General features: G+C 40.3%; 2 protein-coding genes across 8 annotated transcripts in view; both read left to right on the top strand.

The window, feature by feature from the left end:
- The first annotated feature begins 3,780 nt into the window (after positions 1–3,780).
- LOC126278821 (uncharacterized) lies at positions 3,781–5,140 on the top strand. The gene is made up of 4 exons (XM_049979095.1): positions 3,781–4,215; positions 4,435–4,524; positions 4,995–5,060; positions 5,102–5,140. The coding sequence occupies exons 1-4, from the start codon at positions 3,781–3,783 to the stop codon at positions 5,138–5,140; spliced, it is 630 nt and encodes a 209-aa protein (XP_049835052.1).
- Positions 5,141–21,270: 16,130 nt separating this feature from the next.
- LOC126278331 (kelch domain-containing protein 3) overlaps positions 21,271–27,625 on the top strand; it is a 111,953-nt gene continuing 105,598 nt past the window's right edge. Inside the window, exons 1-2 of one of the 7 annotated variants that reach the window (XM_049978361.1) lie at positions 21,271–21,437; positions 22,464–22,622. In XM_049978361.1, the coding sequence (XP_049834318.1) occupies positions 21,431–21,437; positions 22,464–22,622 (166 nt within the window). In that variant the 5' untranslated portion in view covers positions 21,271–21,430. The other 6 variants (XM_049978360.1, XM_049978365.1, XM_049978367.1 and 3 more) reach the window with 6 other exon arrangements.

Raw genomic sequence — 27,625 nt, 5'->3', positions numbered from 1 at the left:
AATGTGATAATCAAGAACAAACTGTTCATAAAAGAGAGTCATTCATAAAATTAGATCCAGGAAAGTGGGTATTTCCTGTAACAGATTTGCAGTGTCATGATTTAATTCAAAATGTTTCCCAACAAAACCTACGGAAACCTGATGAAAGTTATCCCAAATGTGCAAATAAATTTCATTTTACTAAATTTCATTTTACTAGAAAATTGAGTGACTGCGAAAAGCAACATCGTAGATGGTTAGCTTACTCCATATCTCAAGACAAAGGGTATTGCTTTCCACGTCGACTTTTTTCACATTTTCAGACAAAACTGGTAAAAGAAGGATGTTGTGACTGGAAGGATCTTAGTAGGATATTGCAAAGGCATGAACAAAGTCAAGGACACATGAAGTGAATGATTAGATGGACGGAATTCTGTACAGGAATCAAATATGGAAGAACAAGAATTAAAGCAAACAAGAGACTAATTAGAGAATCACAAAATTATTGGTATAACTTGTTTGTAAGGTTGGCAGATGTTTTAAAATACTTCGCTTCACACAATCTTGCACTTAGAGGACATCGAGAAACCCTTAAGTTGAATGACAGCAGAAATGGTGGAAATTTTATAGATATAGTTAAATTATTATCCAAATATGATCTAGCACTAAAAGAGCACTTGCAACATATTAACAAAAAGCAACTTTATCAGCATTATGTTAGCCACATCACAAAATGAATTAATTACATTAATGACCAAATCTGTTATCAACAAAGTTATAAACAGAGTTCGACAAGCAAAATATTGCGCCTTTATGCTCGATTGTACCAGAGATTTGAATCATGTGGAGCAAATGTCAATAATATTAAGATTCTGTAATTCATCAACTGGAACGGAGATAGAGGAACATTTCGTTGGATTTATTGCTGTAGCAGAAACATCAGGAGAGTATTTTACAAATGCCATTTCGAAGGAACTAGAAAGTAATGGCCTAGACATCCAAAACTGTCATGACAGGGATATGATAACAGTGCCAATATCGTTGGCATTAATAAAGATGTTAGAACAAGAATACTCAGTATTAATCCACAAGCTTTGTTCACGCCTTGCAGATGCCGTTCCTGGAATTTGTTTCTGCTAGATGCTGCTAATACTTCGACGACAGCTAAAACGTTTTTCGGTTTCATCAATAAAGTTTAAGTGCTTTTTGCAAATTCAGGCAAGTGTTATGATCTCATAAAAACTAAACTGAAATTGACATTAAAACCTCTGTCTGAAACACCATGGGAAAGTAGAATCAGAATTGTAAAAGCGATATTTTGCATTTTGATGATATTATTGAAACTTTGAGTGACCTGAAAAATAGAACTGATCACACTGAAACTCTGAGGGACTGGTTGCGTATAACTCACGAAAAAAGATGTCAAAAGAGCGAGCAAAACAAAAATTTCATGTAACAAATGTAAACAACTAGGACACTGGGCAGTGGAATGTCCACAGAACCCTTGTGACTGCCATAACGAGCGGCAAGGAGAGAAGGTGAGTGAAAGTGCTGTGTTTACTTCGTGTGCCATGGGTGTATCTACTGTAAATTATACTGACATAAATAAATGGTATTGTGATAGTGGTGATACGAAGCATATCACCCCAAATAAAAAATACTTCGTCTTGTACAGCAAATTTGATGTTCTTGAAGTGGTTTCATTAGGAAGACAAGGTACTAACATGCATGCACTTGGTAAAGGCACAGTTTACATCGAAATAAGGTGAAACAATGAAGGATATAGGGCCAGATTGGAAAATTTTTTGTATGTGCCTAATGCAAGCGCTCATTTGTTCTCTGCCAGAGCAGCTGCAGGTAACGGCTACAGTATAACATTCGATTATAAAAGTGTTATGATTAAAAAAACAGCGGCAACATTGACATGACAGGCTATGTGGAAAATGGTCTGTATGTGTTGAATATGCGTGTTGTCAGACCAGAAAACAATGATCAAGTAAATATAGCGACATCTGAAACACTGCAAGTGTACCATGAAAGATTCGGTCATGAAAATAAGCAACACATCAAGAACAATTTGAAGAAACTTAACATCAGTGTAGAAGGTTGTAATGATGAATTTTGTGACAGTTGCGCATTAGGAAAGATGCATAATATACCATTCAAACAACGAACAAACCGCTCCACAATTACTGGCGAATTATTTCACGCAGATGTCAATGGACCAATGAGTACAGAGTCGTTTAGAGGTCCTCGATATTATGTATGTTTTAAAGACGATTTCAGTAAATTTCGCCCAATTTTCTTTCTTAAGCACAAACATGAAGTTTTTAAATGAAGCACAAACCAGAGGACATGTTGTTAAACAATTTCGATGTGATGGAGGCAAGGAATTTAACATCAACATGATTAAAAAATTGCTCATGGGTAAAGGAATAGAATTACTGATTTCTCCAGCGCACATTCCTGAACAAAACGGTGTGGCAGAACGTGAAAAAAAAACCAGATCAATTGTTGGAGCCGCACGTTCGATGCTAAAAACAAGTAAGCTACCAAGAGGACTGTGGGCAGAAGCATGTAATACAGCAGTCTGTAGTTTAAATTGTACTGGAAGGTCTTCGGTTACAGACAATTTCCATATGAGCTGTGGTACAATCGATCAGTGGGAAAACTTGACCATCTCAGAAATTTTGGCACAGATTGCTATATTCATATAAGCAAACAATTCCGTTCAAAATTTGATGACAAGGCTGTTTTTGGACAACTCGTTGGGTATTTCGATGACAGAGATGGATTGTTGTCTGGGTTTCTTCCAAAAGGAAAGTTGTCCTGAGTCATGATATAAAATTTAAACCAGAGATAGTGTGTAGCTCCCTCAGTGATCTTAGATATTCCTTGGCAGTCTACTTCTGGGGGAAGTCAAAGTGAAGAAAACTTTAACAGACTTGGATCTGGAGGAAGTCAGGAATCAGATGGCAATAACAAAAAGTCAGCAGAATTCCTGAAAGCCAAAGCATCAGAATCTTCTATCGTAGATGAAAAGAAGACTACGAAGAAAACCGCCCTGGATAGAAAGTGGTGAGTTCTTGCTGTTTTCAAAACTTACTGCTGTAGAACAAAAAGATCTAAACTGTTTTCATGATGTATAGCAGTCGAATGAGAAAGAAAATTGGATGCAAGATATTGTTTCAAGAGAAACAATACTTGGGTGTTAGTTGAATGTCCTATGAATGCCAAAGTATTACAAAATCGTTGGGTTCTACGTCGAAAAGTTTCAGCTGATGAAAACACTCGCTTCAAAGCCCGATTAGTTGTTAAAGGATATATTCAGCAAGCAGGAATAGATTATGGAGATGCATTTAGTCCTGTTTCACGTTATGACACCATTAGAGTTTTGCTAGCGGTAGCTGCTTCAAAAAAACTGGTGTTGAAAGAATTTGATGTGAAGACAGCATTTTTGAATGGAATACTTGAAGATGAAATATCTCCTGAAACGGAGTCTCTATGTACTAAAACAAGCACCAAACTGTTGGCAATAAAAAAAGACTTTATGCTGCTATTTTCGTTGATGATGGCCTAATTGTTGGCAGTGACAAAGAAGAAATAACAGCATTTCTGAACACTTTACAATGTGAATCTGATGTAACATTGGGGACTCTTGACAGTTTTCTTGGCATAAAAATAAAACAAACTGAAAATGGAGCAATTATGATAAGTCAAGAAAAGTACACCTCCCATTGGATGTGGAGAAAATGATCAGAATGAAACAGAAGCAATTCCGTCCTCCGTTTCCTACAGCATATGTATCCCTCAATAGCAACTCGTCCAGACATAAGTTTTGCAGTCAATAAAGGTGCTCGAGCTATGAGAAAACCAACTGCTTCAGACTGGAACCGAGTTAAACACATATTTCGGTATCTGAAAGGTACATTAAATTACAGCATTAGCTATGATAGAGAAGAAAATCTGAGAATTTACAGTGATGCTGAATTTGCTGGAGACAAACAGACAAGACGTTCAACAACTGGTATTGTGGCAAAATACCATGGATGGGCAATATCAAGGACAAGTCAGTCACAGAAGGTAGGGGCTACATCTACAACTAAAGCAGAAATCATTTCAGCAAGTGAAGGAGCCCAAGAATCAATTTGGTTACGTCGTTTACTAAGTGACTTGGTTGAAATGCTGGAACAACATCGAACACTTTATATTGACAATGTCAGTGCATTAAAATTGGTAAAAAACCCTGAATATCATCGCCTGTGAAAACACACAGAGATCCGACACTTCTATGTTCGTGAAAGATTTGTGAATGGTGAAACTTTGGTAGAATATATAGATGGAAAAACCAGTTAGCTGATCTGCTAACAAAGCCACTTGAACGAATTCGATTTAATTTGCTGTGTACATAGATTGGTGTGAAGGAAGTCAAACAGTAACTCTTTGTTTTCCTAGGACTTTTTATTTATCCTTTTGGAAGCAGTGTTGCAAAAAAGGAAAAATGTTTTTAACGTTCAATCTAGTATTCCTGGGTATTTTCATGAAGTATGTTTTATGTATATGGGATCTCCTTGAAGTTCGCTTTCTTTTTTCAGTTAAGTGGCAAATCTGTATCCTAAAGAAATATACCGTTTTAAATGAAACTGTTTTGTTCTGACTTAATAATTTGCATCAGGGAGTTACCAAATTGAGTCTCAGTTTTAAAAAAAGAATAGCACAGAAAAAAATTACTCGTTTATAAAAAAATTGATGAATTACACACCCTGCTGAATTGCAGTTCAGAGTTAACTTTTTTAAACACAGTGAATGACGCTATAATAGTCGACATTGCATGTAGATTCAAAGCGCTCAATGGTTATTTTGAACGATTTCGTTTTATTTACGATATGAATGATTTGAAATCGTTATCCAAGGCCGACGTTCGCAAATATTGTAATGATTTAGGTACAATACTTCGAGAAGGTGAAAATAGCGACTTTCGAATTTTATGAGGATCTCCAATTTTTAAAATCCAGCCTACAGGACTCATCAAAGACGCAAAACAACTTACTCAGTGCATATTAGAAAATAATTTGGAAGAAGTATAACCAAATAACAATCAGAATAACGCTCACGGTTCTAGTCAGTACAGCTTCTGCCAACAGAAGTTTCTCAAAGTTAAAATTGACTAAGACATATATTAAGAAGCACAATGTGCCAAGATATACTTTCTGCATTGTCAATACGATCAATTGAAGCGGAAATAGCGGCAGTTATTAACTATGACGTAATCTTTAAAAAATTCAGTTAGGAGAAAAGATGGAAGTTTCATTTATTGTTATGTGTATTTGTTTAATCTAATTTTTGACACTGCAGTAATCCTTGTCTATTATAATAATACAATATATCTATAATTATTATTAGTGTATAATGCAACTCATTAAATTAAAAAAAAATTCTGACTGGAAAGTAAAAGGAGCGTCACAAAGTTGATTCGTCGCCGTCGTTCAGTTTTCGCCTAGCCCGCCACTGGCTGTAGTCTGTGGTTGAAGAACTATTGGACAAATGGATAGCAGAAAATGTGATGGGGCCTTAACAAGAACTTCAATGACCAAATATCGAATACAATAAAGAAGAAGGGGCTGACGAATAAACTCAACATCTCCACCTAACCAGAAATGAAGCAGGTGCCGCTTTTGATACACTTATTACATTTGCTAAAAACAGCAAATTGTACAACGCTGCGTAATTTGTAATTTTGCGTAGCAAGTATAACGATTTTTTGAAGAAAAAGTTGGGCACAAACATCGAAAGAAAATTAGGTCTTATTTCAAGTGAATAAAACGTGGAAGTACTGTATACACTGTTGTATAAAACACACTCTGTACTGTATTACAGTATAATACTGTACTATTCTGAACTTAACACAAAATCTTAAAATTACATTTCAGAGTGTATGCAAGAAAGATTTCATTTGTCCACTAAAATGTTGTTTGATACAGTGTTATACATTTTTATCCCTTTAATGGGAACAAAGAATGTATGATAAATAATCAAAGGTCAGCTGCAGGTCGTCCATTGTTAACCTTGTGTCTCACATTCCATACACTGGTATTTTTAGATAATGCTCCGTAAACTGGCATTTTCGGTTGTCAAGCACAGTCAAGGTTCTGAAGGTACTGGATTAGCCGGTTTGTACTATACCTGCAGAATTTTGGGGCCAGACGATACAGTTTGCTCTGAGTGAGTTTCCTGGGCAAGTTGCTGGCTGTGAAAGCATTCCTGCAATTGGGATCTAAATTCTGCAGCCGCCACTACGACGACGACGCGGTCTCCATGCACTTTTGCCCTCAGGAATTGCCAGTTATGGACCTGCACCATCCATGACCTCTACACTGAAGAGGCGTGGACCTCGACGCCATGATCAGCAATCGTGTTTTGTAATATTTGTCTTTATTTTTCATTAGTAGTATGCCAGACTTAAACATTGCTATGTCCCCTCTGGACTTTTATTGTGTCGCACTTTGTATATGGATACTGGATTTCGGAGCTTTCAATTTACTGTAAAAATTTCGGGCTTTCAGCCTTCAGATAATATTGCTGATTTTCAGTTCTTAAGAAGTGATTTCATTGCAATTATTATGTTCCAAAGTAACCCCCATCACAGAAGATCTTTTATGTTTTTTACAATAAACTTCATATTCGTTTTATATCTGGCTGTTTTTCAAGTGAATCGCTCCATGCAGAAAGAGCTTCAGTCACAAAACTGTGGAAATGAGATTATGATGGAAATTGTATATTTACGACTGTTCCATCATTCTGAGCGAAAATGTGTTCCATCCAGTGCTTAGAAATACACAAACTGAAGCTTCTTGTTTTAAGTTATATGCAGAAAGGAATTCAGTCCAGGACAGAAGGCCTTCTAGCTAAGCAACTGAATTTCAGCTATGAAGTTGGATACTTCACATGGAAATGTTAACTTCAGTGTGCAGAGCACATCGAAAGCGATGGAAGGCGCCACTGTGTCACGATAAGAAGAAAGTGGACAAGGGAAGATAAGGAAAAGGAATCCTTCAACGTGGAAGAGGAATATGTCAAAAACAGCAATGCTAAAAGGCCAAGAATATATTAACTATAAAGGAAAAATTACAGGACGTGACTGCAGGTAATTTTTAAATATATTGGATGTTACGAACAGTTTTTTGAACACTGTAACTACGTGTTGTTTGGGCTAAACTTTATTACGGATCGTCCATGATGCTGTTCTTATTCACCACGCACATTTTGGCATCGCCTCTGCTAGTATGGTAGTCAATTGAGAATATGTTTCTATATAGGATTCTTTTATGTTTTCTGATGCAGGGGGTTCAAGTGCTTCCAAGACATCAATGCAGATGAAAAGGAATCTATTTTAGTACGGCTTCATAACTTGCCTTCTAAGGATGAACAAGATGTTTATATTCAGTTACTTATAGCCATACGTAACGTCCAGCGATGTCGACCTAGAAAAGATGATTCAATTGGACAAGTCGACAAACTATTTACTTACCACGTAATTGTGGATAACATCAAAAGGAAGGTATGTTGCAAATCATCTCTGGCTCTTCCAGCTTTAAGTGACAAGAGAGTGAAACAACTGAGAAAGCTGTCTATATCGGATCAGAGTCCACATGATAAAAAAGGGAAAGCTCCCAGTGTAAACGCTTTGTCAGCCGAAGTCAGACAACACATTAATAGCTACCCAGTAAGAGAAAGCCACTACAGTGGGAGATCAACTAAGTATTTGATTCAACACTCCATATTAAGTTCATATATAAAATCTTCAATGAGAAACATACTGATGTTAAATGCAGCTACCAGACATTTGCTTTGTTTTTCAATGAAAAATACTCCCTGTCATTTGGGCGACCTCAGGTAGATGCATACTGCTTGTGTGAAGAATTAAAAGTTAAGATTCGAAAACTCCATATTAATGATGTGGCAAAACGGTGTGCAGTGGCTAAGTTGATGGTACACAAGAGACGGGCTAAAAAATTCGATAATAAATTTGAAGCGGAAACTGAAGTGAAAGATAAACACTATGTATTATTTCTGGCAGTAGATTTTATGTGGAACATTCAGTTACCAGTAATCCCTGTCCAGCAAACTTTTTACATGCGCCAGCTGACTATTAATGTGTTTTGCATTCATGATATCGAGAAAAATAAAGGTAAAATATACATTTATCATGAGAGAATTCCCAGGAAAGGATGTAATGTAGTTTCCTGCTGAAACTACAGAGCTAGATTTGTATTCTGATAACTGTGCAGGGCAGAATAAGAACCATACTTTAGTAAGGCTGCTTCTATTTATAACACACACTGCCCAATTTAAACAAATCGAGCAATTCTTTCCAGTCAGAGGTGCCCTGTGACAGAGATTTTGCTACACTCAAATGCACCCTTAGAATGCATGATCGACTATATTGTATGCATGAAATAACGAAACTGATCATAGAAAGTAGCACATCAGTGAAAACAGAGGATATCTTGGATTTCAAGAACTGGTGGCCAATTCTTTATAAAAGAAACTACATATCAGAAGAAAGTAAACCGAAGTCAGTACCACGAAACCAGAAAGTACATTTCGGAATCAGTACAATGACGCACTTTTCTTACAGTACCCAACTCTGCTGATGTGTATTGATGGTGTTGTGAAACACACATTCCACCTGTCTCAACCTGGCCATATGTCACATTCTACTTTTCCACCCAACTGTGCAAATTCCATGGGAAAGTTCCACTGAAAGCAGAAAAAATAAAGGACATTACTAGATTACTACCTTATACTGTATACCGAATGAGCATGAAGAATTCTACCACGAACTGACCCATTGGCCCACAAGTGACGTTAACAGTGAAAAGCAAGATGACTAAAGAAACTCAAAATGATGTATTGATTTGTTTTTCTTCTCATTTATTTTCTTAATAAATATTGATTGGGAACCAATTGTTTTGCTTTATCTGATGCTCATGATCCTTTCACATTCCTAAACTATAAGCATGTCCTCAAAGTAATAAAGGAATCATTATACACTCCTGGAAATTGAAATAAGAACACCGTGAATTCATTGTCCCAGGAAGGGGAAACTTTATTGACTCATTCCTGGGGTCAGATACATCACATGATCACACTGACAGAACCACAGGCACATAGACACAGGCAACAGAGCATGCACAATGTCGGCACTAGTACAGTGTATATCCACCTTTCGCAGCAATGCAGGCTGCTGTTCTCCCATGTAGACGATCGTAGAGATGCTGGATGTAGTCCTGTGGAACGGCTTGCCATGCCATTTCCACCTGGCCCCTCAGTTGCACCAGCGTTCGTGCTGGACGTGCAGACCGCGTGAGACGACGCTTCATCCAGTCCCAAACATGCTCAATGGGGGACAGATCCGGAGATCTTGCTGGCCAGGGTAGTTGACTTACACCTTCTAGAGCACGTTGGGTGGCACAGGATACATGCGGACGTGCATTGTCCTGTTGGAACAGCAAGTTCCCTTGCCGGTCTAGGAATGGTAGAACGATGGGTTCGATGACGGTTTGGATGTACCGTGCACTATTCAGTGTCCCCTCGACGATCACCAGAGGTGTACAGCAAGTGTAGGAGATCGCTCCCCACACTATGACGCCGGGTGTTGGCCCTGTGTGCCTCGGTCGTATGCAGTCCTGATTGTGGCGCTCACCTGCACGGCGCCAAACACGCATAGGACCATCATTGGCACCAAGGCAGAAGCGACTCTCATCGCTGAAGACGACACGTCTCCATTCGTCCCTCCATTCACGCCTGTCGCCACACCACTGGAGGCGGGCTGCACGATGTTGGGGCGTGAGCGGAAGACGGCCTAACGGTGTGCGGGACCGTAGCCCAGCTTCATGGAGACGGTTGCGAATGGTCCTCGCCGATACTCCAGGAGCAACAGTGTCCCTAATTTGCTGGGAAGTGGCGGTGCGGTCCCCTACGGCACTGCGTAGGATCCTACGGTCTTGGCGTGCATCCGTGCGGCGCTGCGGTCCGGTCCCAGGTCGACGGGCACGTGCACCTTCTGCCGACCACTGGCGACAACATCGATGTAGTGTGGAGACCTCACGCCCCACGTGTTGAGCAATTCGGCGGTACGTCCACCCGGCCTCCCGCATGCCCACTATACGCCCTCGCTCAAAGTCCGTCAACTGCACATACGGTTCACGTCCACGCTGTCGCGGCATGCTACCAGTGTTAAAGACTGCGATGGAGCTCCGTATGCCACGGCAAACTGGCTGACACTGACGGCGGCGGTGCACAAATGCTGCGCAGCTAGCGCCATTAGACGGCCAACACCGCGGTTCCTGGTGTGTCCGCTGTGCCGTGCGTGTGATCATTGCTTGTACAGCCCTCTCGCAGTGTCTGGAGCAAGTATGGTGGGTCTGACACACTGGTGTCAATGTGTTCTTTTTTCCATTTCCAGGAGTGTATTTTCCTCAAGAAACTTCTAAAAGCGTGAAAATCTATTTTGGCCCATGCAGAAAAGACTTCAGTCCATCACCAAAAAACATTTTTTTCCCTAAATTAAAACACTTTAAATGCCTGTAAACTCCGTAAGGGTCTTGATACTCGGGCGATAAGCAACATATATTTTTTTCTCTTAGCTTTGATGTCATACTCTAGTGTGTAGAATGGTTTTCTTTGTTTTTTGTTTTTCTCGAAACTAGGTATAATGGACTGAGGCCCCTTATGCATGGAGCAATTCAGGTGGCATCTTCGACAGGTATGCCAGTTGGCAGGTATGCCAGTTGGCATTTGCTCCAGCCCAGGTAGAAAGTGTTCTGGCATATGTTTTACCACCCTCTCGTACACGGACAGTCACTTTGCTTCCAGCATGATGGAACTGTTGAATGTGTCTGTTCACGTGTTGTTACTGCTCCAGCAGATACAGTGCACCCATGAACAGCTTGTTGAGTGACTGGTAGCCATCTCCGTGTCACCTCCAGAGCTCTCCAACTGCCTCTCCTAGATCGACTTCATGTTCAAGAACTTCTGGCACTTCGACATGAAAGTCAAGCCAGGATGAACTGTGTCACACACATGGAATAACACTCTTAGCTCAAGAAATTATAGGTGAAAACCAGCAGTGCAGTTTCTCCCCAGGCTAAGCAGTCCTATACATTTATTGCCTTGTGAAACAACTTCACCTGGAAATGAAACCTCATACTCTGCCCTGTGACAGGTTGAAGCCCAGTTTGTTAGTATACTCTGGCTCCCAGGGACGTGTAAGCAGCACACTTCAAGTTTTTCAGCTGCAAGAAACTTAACAGGCAGTCTTTCCTCCATGGTTTATCTTGCTAAGGTTCTTTCCAGTGTCGTTATCTACAGTGTAAGCAGCCATATGCAGCTTCCTAGATCTGGGACAAGATTATTATGCACATGCCCATTTACACACAGATCTCCTTAACACTAGATCTGCTGATATTTGGACATACCTAGAACCGTGGTTGGGTAGCTTATGACCTCTGTATCTTCCCCTTTAGTTATTCTGTGTCAGTGAGTTATTGTTACTACTAAAGAATCTATTCTTTGAAATGCTGGAAAGTTTATTATGAAATCAACAAAAGTAAAGTGGTTTCAAGCAAATTATAATTTATTATATTAAAAAATTTAGACACATTTGCTGGCTGCCTTTACTAGTTATCATAATCTACATCTACATCTACGTGATTACTCTGCTATTCACAATAAAGTGCCTGGCAGAGGGTTCAATGAACCACCTTGAAGCTGTCTCTCTACCGTTTCACTCTCGAACGGCACGCGGGAAAAACGAGCACTTAAATTTTTCTGTGTGAGCCCTGATTTCTATTATCTTATCGTGATCATAATGAGCACAAATAATAGGCTTTTGGTGTACATTTGTTGCAGACAGTTTTCTTGCACATATGACGCTTTACAAATGATTTGTATCCTTCACAGTTACATTTTACAAGGCAATGCATTCGCTTTTCTTGTCTCTCAGCAATGTCTTTGGGTGTGATGGAGGTATAAAAATCTTCCTGGTTACTGCATACTTCTTAGCAAGCTCCTCTCCCAGCTGCAGTATGAAATCTCTGTGTTTCAACTTGTTCTCATTTACAGCACTGTAGAATACCCAGGCATTTATCCTAGCCCAATCCAGCAAGTTGTAAAATGTGTGAACAGGCAAACATCTCAATGGTGCTTCCACAGAATACCTTCGAGCCATTCGGTCGACCAGGTCCACTCCATATTTAGAGCCATTATAAAATGTAACTGTATCTGGCTTCTGTTTCAAACCATCTTCAATTTTAATGTAAGGATGCATAGTGCTGAGAATCAGGACGCTGCTCTTTCCCTGGTAAACTGTCCAAATGGTAATATTATTTTTGAACAATACTCAGCTGTATAACACTTCTTTTGCCTCCTTGATACATACTGAAATTTCCCTGCGAGATCGATTTTTGGTGCCCACTAGAATTTCAAGATTTCGGAGAGAGCCAAGGAGGTGAAAAATTTTACCTTTATTGAGGTAATATTGCATCAACTTTTTCACAACGAAATCGCCAAGACGCTCATCACTCGGCCTAGTACCATCCTTTCCTCGATAAGGGAAAACATTCGTCACATATTTAGAGTCTTTATCTACTGTCATCCAGTACTTTTGCCCCATCAGTCCAGTTTTGAGGCCATGAACTGTGTGAATCTGCAACGGCGCTTTGAAGAAAAAGCTGTTTGTCGGTTATTTTAAATGGACCCGATATGAAGCTACATTCTGCATTCGTGATGAGCTCATACCAGATTTCTGATACCAAAGGAAATCTTCTTTCTGTCGTTCTAATCTTGTGGATCTAATGTCAAATCTGATATAATGTGTTATCTCTCAGAATCTGTCACGAACCATTGTTGACTTCACAAAATTATTTCCCCCCTTCATTGACAATAATGTCTAAGGTCTTCACTCCATGTAGCTATAAAAACTTCCAGTCCTTCAACGTTCTTGGTCCAGTCATCTGAAACCAATACTCGACGTGCTTCAGTCTCAGTGCATTTTACAGTGTGTTTCAAAATTTTGGCCATTATCATAAGGTGCCAAGTACTATAGCAGGTCTCATTCACGTTTCCCTTTGCATGCAGAAATGGTCCTGCATTTTCTATGAAGATATTCTGTTGTCCATATCTGTCAGCTGAACAATCACCCATAACTCCCACTTTCCAGATCATTCCATCTCCAGCAGCTCGCCCTCAGATTCATGACTGAAAATGTCGTTTAGTGCATTTGTAAGTCCTCTTCTATTCGTAGACATTTGCTCATAGTAAATTTGTATGTTGAAAGCACTATGTACACAGTTAAGATGCACTACAAAAACCGTATTTCATCCAACAAAGCACTTGCTGCGCAATACTTGTGTATGAAGTCAGACTTGTTTCAACATGTTCTCACTCTGCTCCCCTGCTGTAAAACGGCAACATCAGGCATTGAGATAAAAGGTAGTCTTGTGATTGTTGACTAAACACAATTTAACAGTAAGCATGAAGCTACACGAAGTATGCGATTATTATAGCGGCTGTAGCAGAAGCGTCATAACTGACCCATACGTGGCTATAGGTGAATCTTCATATTTCACTTTTAAGGTTTCCCTAAAAAATGTAAAATTAAATATAATCGCTAAACACATTATTTCATAAAAAGTCACAGAATTCAGCACTCTAGGCAATAATGCAAGAGTGACAAACGAAAGAATTAAGAAGTGAGTCACAAGTGTTATAGCTGTGGTTCTAGCCAAACCTATAGGTCTAGTCACGCCCCCAGCCAGGTTGGATTCACAGGGTGCAGGGAAAGACTAAGCAGCCAGACACCACCCTTAACGGCTTCCTTCTTGCAGCCAGTGTTGCATTAGGCACAAGGGAGACCAGTTTCACTATGGCATGCTGATTGCGTCTCTTACAGAAAATCGGGACATAAAGTGTCAAGCAAAGCACAAAATGAAAGTCCATTGTGCAGTTAAGGGCCCCTTAGATGTGGGGGTGGATGATAGGGTAAACGTGCTCCAGATGTGTCTTGCATCTTGTCTTTGCTTCCCCACTCAGAGGGATCGCTATCGCTCATGGTGGCTATCAACAATGTGCCCATCGAGCTGCAGATAGACATGGGTTCCTCGCAACCATTATAGACTGATAATCTTACCATCCCTTTTCCCTTCAACCTGTTGACACCCCATTGTGCAATTACAACTTTGACATCATTAAAGTCTGAGGCCAATTTACAGCTGAAGTTCAGTACCATTTGACTGCCCGCACAGTTAACATTATGGTCATTCACTCTCGTACAGCCATCAGAATACTGGGCCTGGATCTGTTCAACGAACTTGGCTTAGAAATCCATGATTCTGCACCCAACTGTCAAGTCACTTTGCATCAGTCCATACCTAAAAGACCTCTTTTCCAGTTTTAGTTCAGTGTTCATGGAATTCTCTTCGGGTGTCAAAGATTTGGAGGCTCATGTATTTCTTCTCCCATCAGCTACACCAAAGTTCTTCAATGCTGGGAATGTGCACTTTGCACTCAGAGACAAACTTCAGCTGGAGCTACAGCAGTTGCAAGAAGAAGACATACTCACTCCCATTCACAGCAGCCAATGGGCCATCAACACATAAAAAGCAAAAGATGCATTGCACATTTCTGGGGACTTCAAGGCAACCATTATTCCCCAGTCTATCATATGCACTTATGTTATTCCCGAGATAGAGAACATAGTGACCTGACACACAGGCAGCAAAGTGTTTGTCATGATTGACTTCCATTATGCTAACCTCCAGTTTCTGTTGGCCAAGGATGCATGATGCTTATTAGTGATCAATACTCCTTTTGGATTGTCTCAGTACAACAGACTTCCATTTGGCATTGTCTGTGCTCTGGACATTTTTCAGTGCTACATGAAGCATCTCACCTGCAGTGTGCCAGGCGTGGTGAACTATTTAGACGAAATTCTCGCTGCTGGCAAGGATACACAGGACTTAGCTAAAAACTTGTAGGCACTATTCAGTCCCACAGCAGGCTAACCTCAAATGCAAGAAAGACAAGTACTGTTTTGTTGTTCACAAAGTGGAGTTCTTGGTTCTCGTTTTTAGTGTGTTAGGAATCTGTCTCACCTGAAAGTATGTTTAAGCAGTGCGAAAACATCTGGCTCCTGCCAACACCAGCCATCAGAAATCAGTGTTTAGGCAGCACAGTTACTACTGTAAATTTATTCTGCATGCAGCAGCCATTGCAGAGCGCTTGCATCAACTCTTATGCAAAAACATTCACTGGCAATACACAACAATGTGTGATAAAGCCTTCTGGGACTTGAAACAGACTCTCCCTTGGCCTTGGTCATGGCATATGACCCTCCAGGCCCACAATCTTTCCAGCCGATGCTTCGGACTACGGAGTGGGGGCAGTCCTTTCACATGTGATTGATGGGGTGGAGCAGCCAGTTGCATTTGTCTCTAAGATTTTTCACTATACAGAGTAACTTCAGTCAAATCGAAAAGAAACCCTAGCAATCATATTTTACCTAATAAAGTTTCGTGTCTATATCTGTGACAGCCATTTCAAGCTGTTAACAGACCAGAACCTCTTTTCAAAGTGTTGGCAAATATTCCAACCAAAACAGTATGTTACCTTCAGAGATGAGCCTTTTTCTTTCAATTTATAATTATCAGATTCAGCGCCATGCAACAACCCCCCAGTGCTAATGCTGACAACGTTCTCACATTTTCCATGAAATACTCTGTCTGTTGCAGCATGGTTAGCTACCAGACCACAAGCAGCTGTGACACCCAGAGGTCCAGGCCTACTGATATCACCAGAACAAGCTCTCCACCCTGAAAAATGTGCTCCTACTCCAGGAGAACAACAATCACAGCAGGGTCATAATCCTGACAGGCTTCAGTAGTGCATTTTGTCTCTCCCCATATTGGGCACTATTGCATTATGCTCACCAAGTGCCCAGCCAACCAAAATTTCCACTGATGGAGTATGGACAGTGTGATCACCAGCATGGTTAACTCCTGCCAAAGCAAGAAGGCCACCCTTCCATGTCGTTTATTTTGCATGGCCAGACACAGATAGCTTACAACCCTGTAACACTCCCTTTTTAACCACCGCTTACCTTTCAAATCCTTCTACTCTTACAATTGCAATCTGGTTTCTGTACTAGTCGTAAGTAACCCTTTGCTTGTGACTCCATAGGTTCCCGACGTAATAAGTCTTGGAAGTCTCTTTGGTTTTCCGCCAGACACTAAAATCAACTAGAGTCAATATTTCGGCGATCTAACTGTTCGCCATCTTCAGGAGATCAGTTCTCAGCGGGACTCAGCAGCAGAAGCAGCGCTCTTCTGAAGATGGCGAACAGTTGGATAGCCAAAATACTGAACTGAGTTGATTTTAATGTCTGGCAATAAACCTTCAGAGACTTTCAGAGCTTTCTGCTTCCTGTATTTTATTCCTGCTTCCTTTACAGCTTCATGGGGCTCAGTTCTGGAATCCATCTTACGAGCCTGAATAAGGAGATGGAAAACTTCCCAAGTTATCACCCATAATCTTTATTCTATTCACTGGCCATCCAGGAAACATTATTTTATGCAGTAAATAGGCAAATCAAAAAACGTTTTTCGCCACTCCAGTTCCCAGGACTCCTGAAGATAGACGTTGACTGTGTATATTATACCACAGCTGACACAGACCCTTCGACTGTTCAGAGATGTCACCATACACGCCAAAGACGTAAACAGCCATGCATGAGCAGCACCTATTAGACGGAGGGGGTCTGACAGCCGATCAGTTCCAGTCATTCCACCAGGAAGGAGGTATATGGCTCGTGTTGTTTGTACTTCAACCATGCCTAGACGGTCAATACCGCGTTTCGATCTCGTCCGCATTGTTGCTTCATGCCAGGAAGCGCTCTCAACGAGGTAGTGTCCAGGCGTCTTGGAGTGAACCAAAGCGATGGTGTTCAGACATGGAGGAGACACAAAGAGACAGGAACTGTCGATGACATGCATCGCTCAGGCCGCCCAAGGGCTACTACTGCAATGGATGACCGCTACCTGCAGATTATGGCTCGGAGGAAACCTGATAGCAAATCCACCATGTTGAATAACGCCTTTTCGGCAGCCACAGGATGTCGTGTTATGACTCGAACTGTGCGCAATAGGCTGCATGATGCGCAACTTCACTCCCGACGCCCATGGCGAGGTACATCTTTGCAAGCACGACACCATGCATCTTGGTACAAATGGGCCCAACAACATGCCAAATGGACCACTCAGGATTGGCATCACGTTCTCTTCACCGATGAGTGTCGCATATGCCTTCAACCAAACAATCGTCAGAGACGTGTTTGGAGGCAATCCGGTCAGGCTGAACGCCTTAGGCTGCGTCCAACGTAAGCGACAGAAGCTACTGACAGCGCGTGACAGGTTCAGGCGATAAAGCACAACCGCAGGTATAGTTATGGGAGTGTCCTACGTGAGCGACATCTGTGTCGCTGCCCGTCTCCCGCTGCAACTGGCGACGTTTGAATTCAAACGTGTTTGAATCATGTCGCTTGCAGCCTGCGCAACAGAGAGTGGCAGTCACATGACTTCCCTGTGAAGCAGTGGAGCAAACGCGACAACAGCTATGAAATACATATCATCCAATTTTAAGAAAACTATTGGGTGAAAAAATTTGATTCTTTCGCGTCTTATAGCTTGACATCTTTAAACGGTAAAGGTCTGAATTTATTTTCGTTAGTCGTCATAGTTACTGTGCTGCACGAAATTGAGTACATGGCTGCATGAAATTTTTAAGAATTTGCGGACGTAGTCTTTCCATACACTTCATTTAAGCCCGTACATTATTGCATACCAAATGTAACCAATATATCTAAATTGTATTTAAAGTTGAAGACTGGAATGATATCTCTCTTCATTATTGAGATATTGTTTGTTATATCCAGGGACGGGTTGCTTGTGGCGCGTCCGAACCTGTCCTGCGCTTCGGGAATCAGGTGGCCATAAAAATCGTCATATCTCAAACGGTTCAAGATATCGAAACGAGGAGTATTGGAAATGACAGCGAGTAGAAGGGACTATTTTATCGTATGATTAACAATCGATACGTTTTTGTAAACGCGTGAGTAGACGAAAATAAGACTCCCTATATATTACACCATGAGGTTTCGTCCGAATTTTCATAGCCAAACAAAGGGAGAGGCACAGGTAAACGGCTTATCAAAATGAACAGTGTGAGGTCTAGTTTTGCATGAAAATATTTAACTCCAGAATGATATTTTCACACTGCAGCGGAGTATGCGCTGACATGAAACTTCCTAGCTGATTAAAACTGTATGCCAGTACCGATACTCGAACTCGGGACCTTTCGCAATCAAGTGCTCTATCATCTGAGCTACCCATGCACAACTCACACCCTCTCCTCACAGGTCCCGAGTTCGAGTCTCGATCCAGCACACAGCTTTAATCTGCCAGAAAGTTTCAAATATTTAACTGCTTGAAAGTATTCAGGGTAATTAACAGAAACTTAATTAATGAGTTGAGGAAAAATTGAAATATTTCGCAGAAAGCTGCTACCAAGCTACATAATAGAAGTGCCAAAATTTTCATCTGTTCAAGACCTAGCTATTTTGCACATAAAAAGATACATTGGTGTGGTATTTAAAAGTCAAAAAGGCTTTCTTCGAATCAAGCACACTAGGAAGGCAAACGAGGAGTCAATAAGATCGTGCTTTCTGAATAAAACTTGAAAATAAAAAAATTAAAGAAATCAGTCAAATATTTTATGAAATGATTTGTGTGAAAGAAATAAGCAGATCAGAGAAATGTTCTATGTGCCTTTGAATGACCCTCGAAATCATGAACAGAAAATCAGGTGCATCAAATGCATCCCTTATATTTTTTATTTCATACTTTTAGACAAATTATTACACAAAACGTTTGACTTTCTTTTCAAAAAAACTTATGCTTTATTTTTACAGACTATTTAGATCAATTGAAACGTTTGGCCTTCATAATGACAACTGATGAATTATGTTTGCAGCACCAAATATCTGTAAAATTTCAGGGTTCATTGAAATTTATTAGAAATTTAATGTGTGTGATAACATAGTATAGGTGTGTATACACTTACAGATCAAGTTCTTGGGTAAGACCTTAAAAATGTACTTAGCCATGCAGTGTAAACAGTATAGATAAAAATTAGAATACAGAATTGTAACTGAGTCAGTTAAAATATAATAAGAACCCAAAATCTTTCTGATGCACGTAATCACGAATTATAACAGTACCGCTACACCACAGCTACATATTCGTACTGGGAATCAATCTGTGTGTTTATGTGTGTATTAAGTCACGTAGTCAGTCATTCTTCCACATTTATTGGCTGTTAAAAGTTCTTTATCATGCAAAAATCATTCGTATTTAATTTATCGATGAGATAATCGTATGCTCCTCTGCTCATTCAAGTGTATTCGAAGAATTTGTCTGGTGATCTTCGTAGTTGGTGATATTCATGAAATAGACCATGGAGATTCCTCCCTTTGTAAATTTCATGCACATCATTCCTTTTCGCTTTATTTTCTTAAGTAAACCTAATTTTGTAGCCTTACTCTCCAGCTACAGTATTCTACAGTTTAGGGGCGTCGTTTTATAGAAACTCTCTAAGCAGCCCTCTTGTAGCGCAACATGGTCGCTCGCACGCAGGACACTCGAGCTTTTCGCCTCATGCTGCTTCTTGTCGCTGGAGTGTCGCTTATCCAAAAGTCGCTTGCTTCTGTCGCTCACGTAGGACACGGCACTGCCGCCTGTATTACACGGCCTTGGAGACACTGACAAGCGAGCGCAGCAAGGTGGAGGTTCGCTGCTGTTTTGACGTGGCAGTATGTGGGGCCGACGTACGCCGCTGGTGGTCATGGAAGGAGCTGTAACGGTTGTACAATATGTAAATGCCATCCTCCGGCCGGGAGTGCAACCATATCGGCAGCATATTGGTGAGGCATTCGTCTTCATGGACGACAGTTCGCGCCTCCATCGTGCACATCTTGCGAATGATTTCCATCAGGATAATGACATCGCTCGACTAGAGTGGCCATCATGACCTCCAGACATGAACCCTATCGAACATGCCTGTGATAGATTGAAAAGGGTTGTTTATGGACGATGTGATGCACCAACCACTCTGAGGGATCTACGCCGAATCGCCGTTGAAAAGTGGGACAATCTGGACCAACAGTGCCTCGATGAACTTGTGGATAGTGTGCCACGACGAATACAGGTATGCATCAATGCAAGAGGACGTGCTACTGGGTATTAGAGGTATCGGTGTGTACAGCAATCTGCACCACCACCTCTGAAGGTCTCGCTGTATGGTGGTACAACATGCAATGTGTCGTTGTCGCAATAAAAATAGCGGAAATGATGTTTACATTGATCTCTTTACCGGTTTTCTGTACAGGTTCCGGATCTCTGGGAACTGAGGTGGTGCAAAACTTGTTTTATGTGTGTAGAACTAAAATAAAAATAAGAAAGCGACCGAGCACTAAAAGGGTAACAGGACGTACATATCTCAATAGGAATACGAGATCTGTGAGTTACTACGACTTTCATATTGGCTGAAGTCTGGGGCGAGATACACCTGTAAAGATGATGGAGATACAAGGAAGAATGCTGGATTGATGAAAATTGCATAGCTTTTTGTTGTTGTTCATTATTAGTTACATTAAAAGAAATAAAAAAGAACCAAAATATATACGAGATGTTTATACTCTACCTTCCGAAAAATTGTTTACGATCTGGAAACACTGACACGATCACTGCCACTCCATGAATGATCCGTAATTCCAATACCAGTATCAGTGATGTTGTATAAATAGATAGACTATACTTTTCCTTTCACCTATCCATAGTTGTCCTTAAAGATGTATAACATGTCACATAAAATAAATAATCCGTAATTAGAAAGAAGAGATATAAAATTATTTCTTCCACAGATTCTAAGTGAAATGGTCATTTAGGGAGTGTCGTAAGTCGAAAACCGGAAACACGTTTTCATTCGCAAGTTAATACTTAACTGGTCCCAAACATATAAATATATATTCTCTTAAATGCATAAGATAATTTTACAACATTATTACACAGACCGCGTTACCATAAGGAAGATGTACATAGGTCATGCTTTAACACTGGTGTTATATGATATTATTAATAATTTGCACATCAATCGATTGTAATGAGATAGTGTGACTATGCGAATGTGATCTTAATTATAGCAGAAAGAATATGGCCATTGTGGTAAATTATTTCGAAATTAAAAATTTACTGTCGACTGTTGTAAAAGCCCATGGGTACGCTTCTGTATTTTCTTAAACGCGGAAAAGCGTTGAGAAGAAGAGTGAAACAAATTAAGAATGCTTAGTGAGTCCTGAAAAAACTATAACTATTTTTGAGAACAAGAAAATTGTATAGTTTTCCAACTTAGCGATGTAATTAATCTTTGTCTGCGTGTTGCGCGTGGCAAATGTACTAGAACTACAAAGAAAAATCATGAAATTAGCGAAATTGCGCAAGCTAACTACAAATGACAATGAGTAAATAAATTTATGAGTTATTATGGTGTAGAATCACAAAAAGCGACCGTAGTTGACTGCATTAACTGGATAAATGGCATCCTCGATTCCCCATATCCAAGGTATCGTCTGTCATAGATCTGTTCCATAGAGAAAGCAAAACAATGTTGTGGAGTTTATGCGTAAGGGTACAAGGAATATTTCGTGAAGTTTTAAACTGGCATAGACAACATTAAAAAGGTTTTGGTGTGTTTTTAAATGATTTTCGTTGAGTTTGTGCACATTCTTGATGTTTTTAGGGAACGATATGTAATATAACCTTACTCTATGTATCGAACAGAGTCATTACGGAGGACCCATTTGATTCCGTCGTAAATAAGCTGCTGTTATTTCAATGATTGCTGTTGTCAGTTATTTCGCCGCAAACGTTTGCAAACAAAAGTTATTCCGCGATTATATGGTATATGAGAGCGTTAATGCGTAATTTCTCCCCCATAAATACGCCAATGTACATGTTAAACTGCGCTTGTTTGATCCATTTCTTTAAAAGACTATATTTTTTAGTAAGCATTCGATTTTCCCAACGAATTGTTTAAATACTTTTAAGAAGTAATTCGTGAGATGCAGATCAATCCGATGGGTATTTTTATCAAAAGCTTGACTACAAAAAGGGAAAAGTAGATTATATATGTTACTCCAGTAGTGTTGACGCTTGGATGGTAGTAATGTTTGTGACACTTAAAGCCTGCTCATAATAAACTGCAACATATTGTACATTAGTCAGCTACAGTGGTGAGGGACCTTAATAATTAAGTTCTGCCATTTTTTAAAGTTGGATTGTGGTTTATCCTGAGGAAAGACTTTGGCATTTTAGCTTACAGAATGTATTGGACAGTACACTTAGAAGGTGGACCAAGACGAGTTAATCATGCAGCTGTTGTTGTTCTTGATAAGATTTACTCTTTTGGTGGTTACTGCACGGGGGAGAACTACCAGAGGAAGCGGCCAATGGATGTTCACATTCTTAACACAGGTAGGAAACTTCTCTTCCTTGAAAAAATTATACCATATTTATCTTTGTTTGTTATAGACCGTGTTACCTCAGTGATTCATTGCCTTCTTTTACGTGACTGGAAATTTCAAATTTTTAAATTATTCAAATACTAGTGACATTTTTATGAATTAATGGAAGTACATAATTTTGTGTATGTAACTATTAATTAGTCTTTGGCTTCTGCCTGACAATTATCCATAGATCTGATGGTGTTGGGCAGTTCCATAAAAAAAAAACTGGCATATTTATTTCTGTGCAGTTAGTGGTGTTGTGGTCTCCAGTCCGAACGTGAGTTTGATGCAGCTCTTCACACAAGTGTATCCTGTGCTCCTAACATGACATTTGTATTCAGTGTTCACAAATTCATCTTTACTCCTCTTTTTCGGAAGTATTTTCCTTGTTACAGCTAGTCTGCATTTTGTAGCCCCTCTACATTACGCACCATGTTATTTTACTGCCCAAATAGCAAACTCGTCTAGTACTTGTTGTGTGTCAGTTCCTAATCTAATTCCTGGGCATGCTCCGATTGGTTGACTACATTCCATTACCTCTATTTAACTTATGTTAATGTTCATCTTACAACATATTTTTCAAGATAGGCCTACTATCCATATTGTACAGTTGCTATTTAAAGTCCTTTACTGTCTTTATTACTATATCAGCAAATTTCAAAGTTTTTATTGCTTCTCCCTGCTTTTTAATTCCTTTTTCGAGTTTCTCCATAGTTTCCTTTACTGCTTCTTCAGTGTAGAGATTTAATAACATCGGGGATAGGCTACAACCCTGTCTCATTCCCTTCACAATTATTGTATCATTTTCATGTCCTTTGCCTCTTATAATTGCAATCTGGTTTCTGTATGAGCTGTCTGTAACCATTTGCTCCCTGTGTTTTATCCCTGCTATCTTAACAATTTCCAAGAATTTATTCCACTCTCCATTGTCAAAAGCATTTTCAGTATCTACAAATGCTAAAAGTGTGAATTTGCATTTCTTTACCGTGTATTCTAATATAAGTCATAGGGTCAATATTCCATCACATGTTCCTACTTTAAAACAGATTTCCCAAGGTTGGCTTCTACCAGTTTTTCTATACTCCCATAAATAATTATCTGCAACTGTGATCTAGTGGCTAGCATTGCTGCCTCTGGATGACGGATCCTGGGTTCGATTCCCTGCCAGATTGGGGATTTCCTGTGCATGGGGACTGGGTGTTTGTGTTGTTCATGTCATTTCATCATCATTAATGAATGTGGTGAGATTGGACTGCGTTAAGTTGGGACTTTGTATGGGCGGTGATAACCATGCAGTTGAGTGCCCCACAAATTAAACATCACTACCATAAATAATTTGTGTCAATATTTTGCAGCCATGCATTATTAAATGTTAGGTAACATTCACGCCTGTCTGCACTTACTTTATTTGTAGCTTGAATTATTACATCCATCTTGAAGACTGATAGTAATTATCCTGTTTTACATATCTTGCACAGGAGATGCAGTAATATTGTTGTGGCTGGCTTTGACAAGGATATCAGCAATTCTAAGGGAATTTTGTCTGCAACACCACCTAGACTTAAATTTCTGGTGTTCGTTCATGTCATATTCATCTATATCCTCTTCCCTTTCTATGATATTGCCTTAGAGTTCACTTCCCTTGTAGACCCTCTCGAAGTATTACTTCCACTTTCACCTTTCCCTTCCTTGCTTTGTACTGACTTGCCATCTTAGCACTTGATATTCATGCAGTATCTTTTTCTTTCTTTTTTCCCCCCTGAGATCAATTAAATCTTCCTATGGGCAGCATCTATCTTTCCCCTGGTTATAAATGCTTGCATTTACCCTCAAGCAATTCCTTCGTAGACATTTTGCACTTTCTGCCAGTCCCATTTTTCAAGTAATCTGTCTTCACTGCTGCCTGCTTCATTTGCTGGATTTTTTTTATATTGTCTACTTTTTTCAATGAAATTCAGTAGCTCCTCTGTTGTCCAAGGGTTTAATCTCGGTTGTGTCTTTTTACTTACTTGGCCAACAGCTGCCTTCACTGTTTCATCTCTCAAAGGTATCTATTCTTCTTCTGCTATGTTTTTTTCCTCTGTTCCAGTCAAATTTTGCCCAATGCTCCCTCTGAAACACTGAACAAGCTCTGTTTCCTTTAACTAATGAGTCCCAACTCTAAATTTCCTATCCTTTTGCAGATACTTCATTTTAATATACTGTTCATAATCAATAAATTGTGGCCAGAACACACATCTGCTACTGGAAATGTCTTTCAGTTTGGAATCTGGTTCTGAAATCTCTTTCTTAGCATTATATTACCAACCTGAAACCTTCCAGTGTCTCCATATCACTTCCAAGTGTACAACCTTCTTTCACGATTCTTAAACCATGTGTTAGTAATAATTAACTTACGCATTGTGCAAAATTCTTCATGGTGGCTTCCTCAATCATTCCTTTCCCCAGTCTACAGTCACATGCAATATTTCTGTCTCCTCCTTTTCCTATTATTGAATTTGAGTCCCCCATCGCAATTAAATTTTTATCTCTCTTAACTATCTGGATAATTACTTCATTATCGCCGTACATTCTTTGGCTCCTTAGTCAAGGAAGCTAGTTGACAAATGTGTACTGCTGTGATGCTTATTGGCTTTGTGCGCATCTTGGCTACAAGAAAGTATTCACAATGCTGTTTGTAGTACCTCATTTTCGTTCCTATATTTTTATTCATTAAATGAAACAACTGAAAATCCAGGATTGAAGTAACAATACTATGAAAAGTATAGTTGCTACTCCCCATATAGTGGAGATGCTGAGTCACAAGCAGCCACAACAAAAAAGACTGTTACAAAATGAGCTTTCACCCAACAAGGCCGTTGTCAAAAGTACACCATGCACACGCAGTTGCAACCTACACACAAGTGACCACAGTCTCTGGCAGCTGAAGTCAGACTATGTGCAGCAGCACATGATGGAAGAGGCAACCAGGTGGGGGTAAGGAGAAGACTGGGGTGGGGAGGGGGAGGGATGAGAAGGTAGGGGTTGTTGTTGTTGTTGTTGTGGTCTTCAGTCCTGAGACTGGTTTGATGCAGCTCTCCATGCTACTCTATCCCACGCAAGCTTCATCTCCTAGTACCTACTGCAGCCTACATCCTTCTGAATCTGCTTAGTGTATTCATCTCTTGGTCTCCCTCTACGATTTTACCCTCCACGCTGCCCTCCAATACTAAATTGGTGATCCCTCGATGTCTCAGAACATGTCCTACCAACCGATCCCTTCTTCTAGTCAAGTTGTGCCACAAGCTCCTCTTCTCCCCAATTCTATTCAATACCTCCTCATTAGTTATGTGATCTACCTATCTAATCTTCAACATTCTTCTGTAGCACCACATTTCGAAAGCTTCTATTCTCTTCTTGTCCAAACTATTTATCGTCCATGTTTCACTTCCATACATGGCTACACTCCATACAAATACTTTCAGAAACGACTTCCTGACACTTAAATCTATACTCGATGTTAACAAATTTCTCGTCTTCAGAAACGCTTTCCTTGCCGTTGCCAGTCTACATTTTATATCCTCTCTACTTCGACCATCATCAGTTATTTTACTCCCTAAATAGCAAAATTCCTTTACTACTTTAAGTGTCTCATTTCCTAATCTAATTCCCTCAGCATCACCCGATTTAATTTGACTACATTCCATTATCCTCGTTTTACTTTTGTTGATATTCATCTTATACCCTCCTTTCAAGACACTGTCAATTCCGTTCAACTGCTCTTCCAAGTCCTTTGCTGTCTCTGACAGAATTACAATGTCATTGGCGAACCTCAAAGTTTTTATTTCTTCTCCATGGATTTTAATACCTACACTGAATTTTCTTTTGTCTCCTTTATTGCTTGCTCAATATACAGATTGAATAACATCGGGGATAGGCTACAACCCTGTCTCACTCCCTTCCCAGCCACTGCTTCCCTTTCATGGTAGGGGTGGGATATGGTAAAGTGCTGCTAGTGGAAGAATGCAGGGGATGGTATGGAGAGAGGCAGCTAGCACCTAGGGCAGCTAGGTACAGTTGGGAAGTTAGACGTAGGACGGGGCAGAGAGAGGAGGGTAGCAGAAAAGAAGAGAAGTAAAAAAGACTGGGTTTGTTGGTGGAAAGAGAGCTGTGCGATTATGGAATGGAAACAGGGAAGGAGCTAGACGGGTAAGGACAATGACTAATGGAGGTTGGGGCCAGGGGTGTTATGGGAACATGGGATATATTGCAGGGAGAGTTCCCATCTGCATAGCTCACAAAAAGAATCCAGATGGCACAAGTTGTGAAGCAGTCATTGATATGAAGAATGTTGTGTTGAGCGGTGTGCTCAGCAACAGATTGTCCAGTTTTTTCTTGGCAATGGTTTGTTGGTGGCCAGTCATGCAGATAGACAGCTTGTTGTTGCTATGCATATGTAGAATGCAGCACAGTGATTGCGGCTTAACTTGTAGATCACATGGCTGGTTTGAGAGGTAGCCATGCCTTTGATGCGATAGATGATGTTTGTGACTAGACTGGATTAAGTGGCAGTGGGAAGATCTATGGGACAGGTCTTGCATCTAGGTCTATTACAGGAATATGAGCCATGAGGCAAGGGGTTGGGAGTGGAAGTTGTGTAGGGATGGATGATGGTATTGTATAGGTTCAGTGGGTGGCAGAATACAACTTTGGATAGGGTGTGAAGGATAGTGGGTAGGACATTTCTCATTTCGGGGCACAATGAGAGGGAGTTGAAATCATGGTGAAGCGTGTTATTCAGTTGCTCCAGTCTTGGGTAGTACTGAATCATGAGAGGAATGCTCCTCTATCGATGGGCGGTGGTACTTTGTGAGGTGGTGAGTAACTGAAAGGGTAAGGCATAGGAGATCTTCTTTTTTACAGCATGGGGGGGGGGGGGGTTGTAATTACAGTCTGTGAAGGCATTTGTGAGACCTTCGGTGTATTTCGAGC

This window comes from Schistocerca gregaria, chromosome 6 (assembly GCF_023897955.1).
Source record: "Schistocerca gregaria isolate iqSchGreg1 chromosome 6, iqSchGreg1.2, whole genome shotgun sequence".
Classification (NCBI taxonomy): Eukaryota; Metazoa; Arthropoda; class Insecta; order Orthoptera; family Acrididae; genus Schistocerca; species Schistocerca gregaria.
This window is presented reverse-complemented; position numbering and strand designations above follow the sequence as displayed.

Coding starts and splice junctions, on each gene's coding strand:
- LOC126278821 (XM_049979095.1), top strand. CDS start 3,781: ATGTATCCCTCAATAGCAACTCGTCCAGACATAAGTTTTGCAGTCAAT. Junction 4,216..4,434: donor ATGTCAGTGCATTAAAATTG/GTAAAAAACCCT, acceptor TTGTTTTCCTAG/GACTTTTTATTTATCCTTTT. Junction 4,525..4,994: donor TTCCTGGGTATTTTCATGAA/GTATGTTTTATG, acceptor TTTAAAATCCAG/CCTACAGGACTCATCAAAGA.